Source organism: Morone saxatilis, unplaced genomic scaffold (genome assembly GCF_004916995.1).
Source record: "Morone saxatilis isolate NCDOM2014 unplaced genomic scaffold, NCSU_SB_2.0 Contig21, whole genome shotgun sequence".
NCBI classification, from domain to species: Eukaryota; Metazoa; Chordata; class Actinopteri; family Moronidae; genus Morone; species Morone saxatilis.
The window spans coordinates 9322652-9323442 of NW_023339774.1; the positions used below are offsets into that span (position 1 = coordinate 9322652).

The 791-nt window shown below is 39.3% G+C and overlaps 1 protein-coding gene across 2 annotated transcripts in view; it reads left to right on the forward strand.

The window, feature by feature from the left end:
- The window catches only part of gpn3 (GPN-loop GTPase 3), a 3606-nt gene that overhangs the window by 1182 nt on the left and 1633 nt on the right, over positions 1-791 (forward strand). For both annotated transcript variants that reach the window (XM_035667810.1, XM_035667811.1), the window contains one exon: positions 435-602. In XM_035667810.1, the coding sequence (XP_035523703.1) occupies positions 435-602 (168 nt within the window). The remainder of the gene's footprint in view (positions 1-434; positions 603-791) is intronic.

The following is a 791-nucleotide window of genomic DNA, read 5'->3' on the forward strand; positions in this document are numbered from 1 at the left end:
GTCATAAAATAAAGACAGGAGTAGGTGACGGGATGAAGAGATTCAAATAGTTTGTTATTACATGCTTATACATAGTGTTTTAGGTCTAATTTGAAAACACTGGAGCAAATGATTTGTTAGATAGACAGACAGACAGATAGATAGATAGATAGATAGATAGATAGATAAGTTGGTTCACATACTGTATTACAACACACTGAAGTAGGACAATACAAAACTATGCACCATAAAATAATATAGCAGCACATAAGAGCTATGTAATCAGAATTGAGACTTGGTAGTGTGCTTATTCAGCGGTATTTACTGCAGTGTCAGTGTTGATTCCTGTCTGTGGCTATAGAGGAGAGGGATGAAATATTAGTAAGATAAATCACATGCTAATCTTTGTTGTGTGCTGTTACATTTGGTATAACTTATGTAATAAATGTCCTCAGACATCCGTGAGCTCATCCAGGTGGATGACGTGATGGAGGACCCTTCTCTCAGATTCGGGCCTAACGGAGGCCTGGTCTTCTGCATGGAGTATTTTGCCAACAACTTTGACTGGCTGGAGGAAAGCCTGGGTCATGTAGAGGATGACTACATACTGTTCGACTGCCCAGGTAAACATTGCGACAGATTTTTACCCACTTCTGTTTGTGCTGGCCATGGCTTAGTAATGTTAACAGTTGAATGGAGATGATTTGATGGGATGACATCTGTTAGGTTAACACACATTGTCAGGACTAGAGGTACAAGGATATAAAAATAAAAAGGTCCCTCGTGTCAATGGGTAAGACAAGCTTTACAAC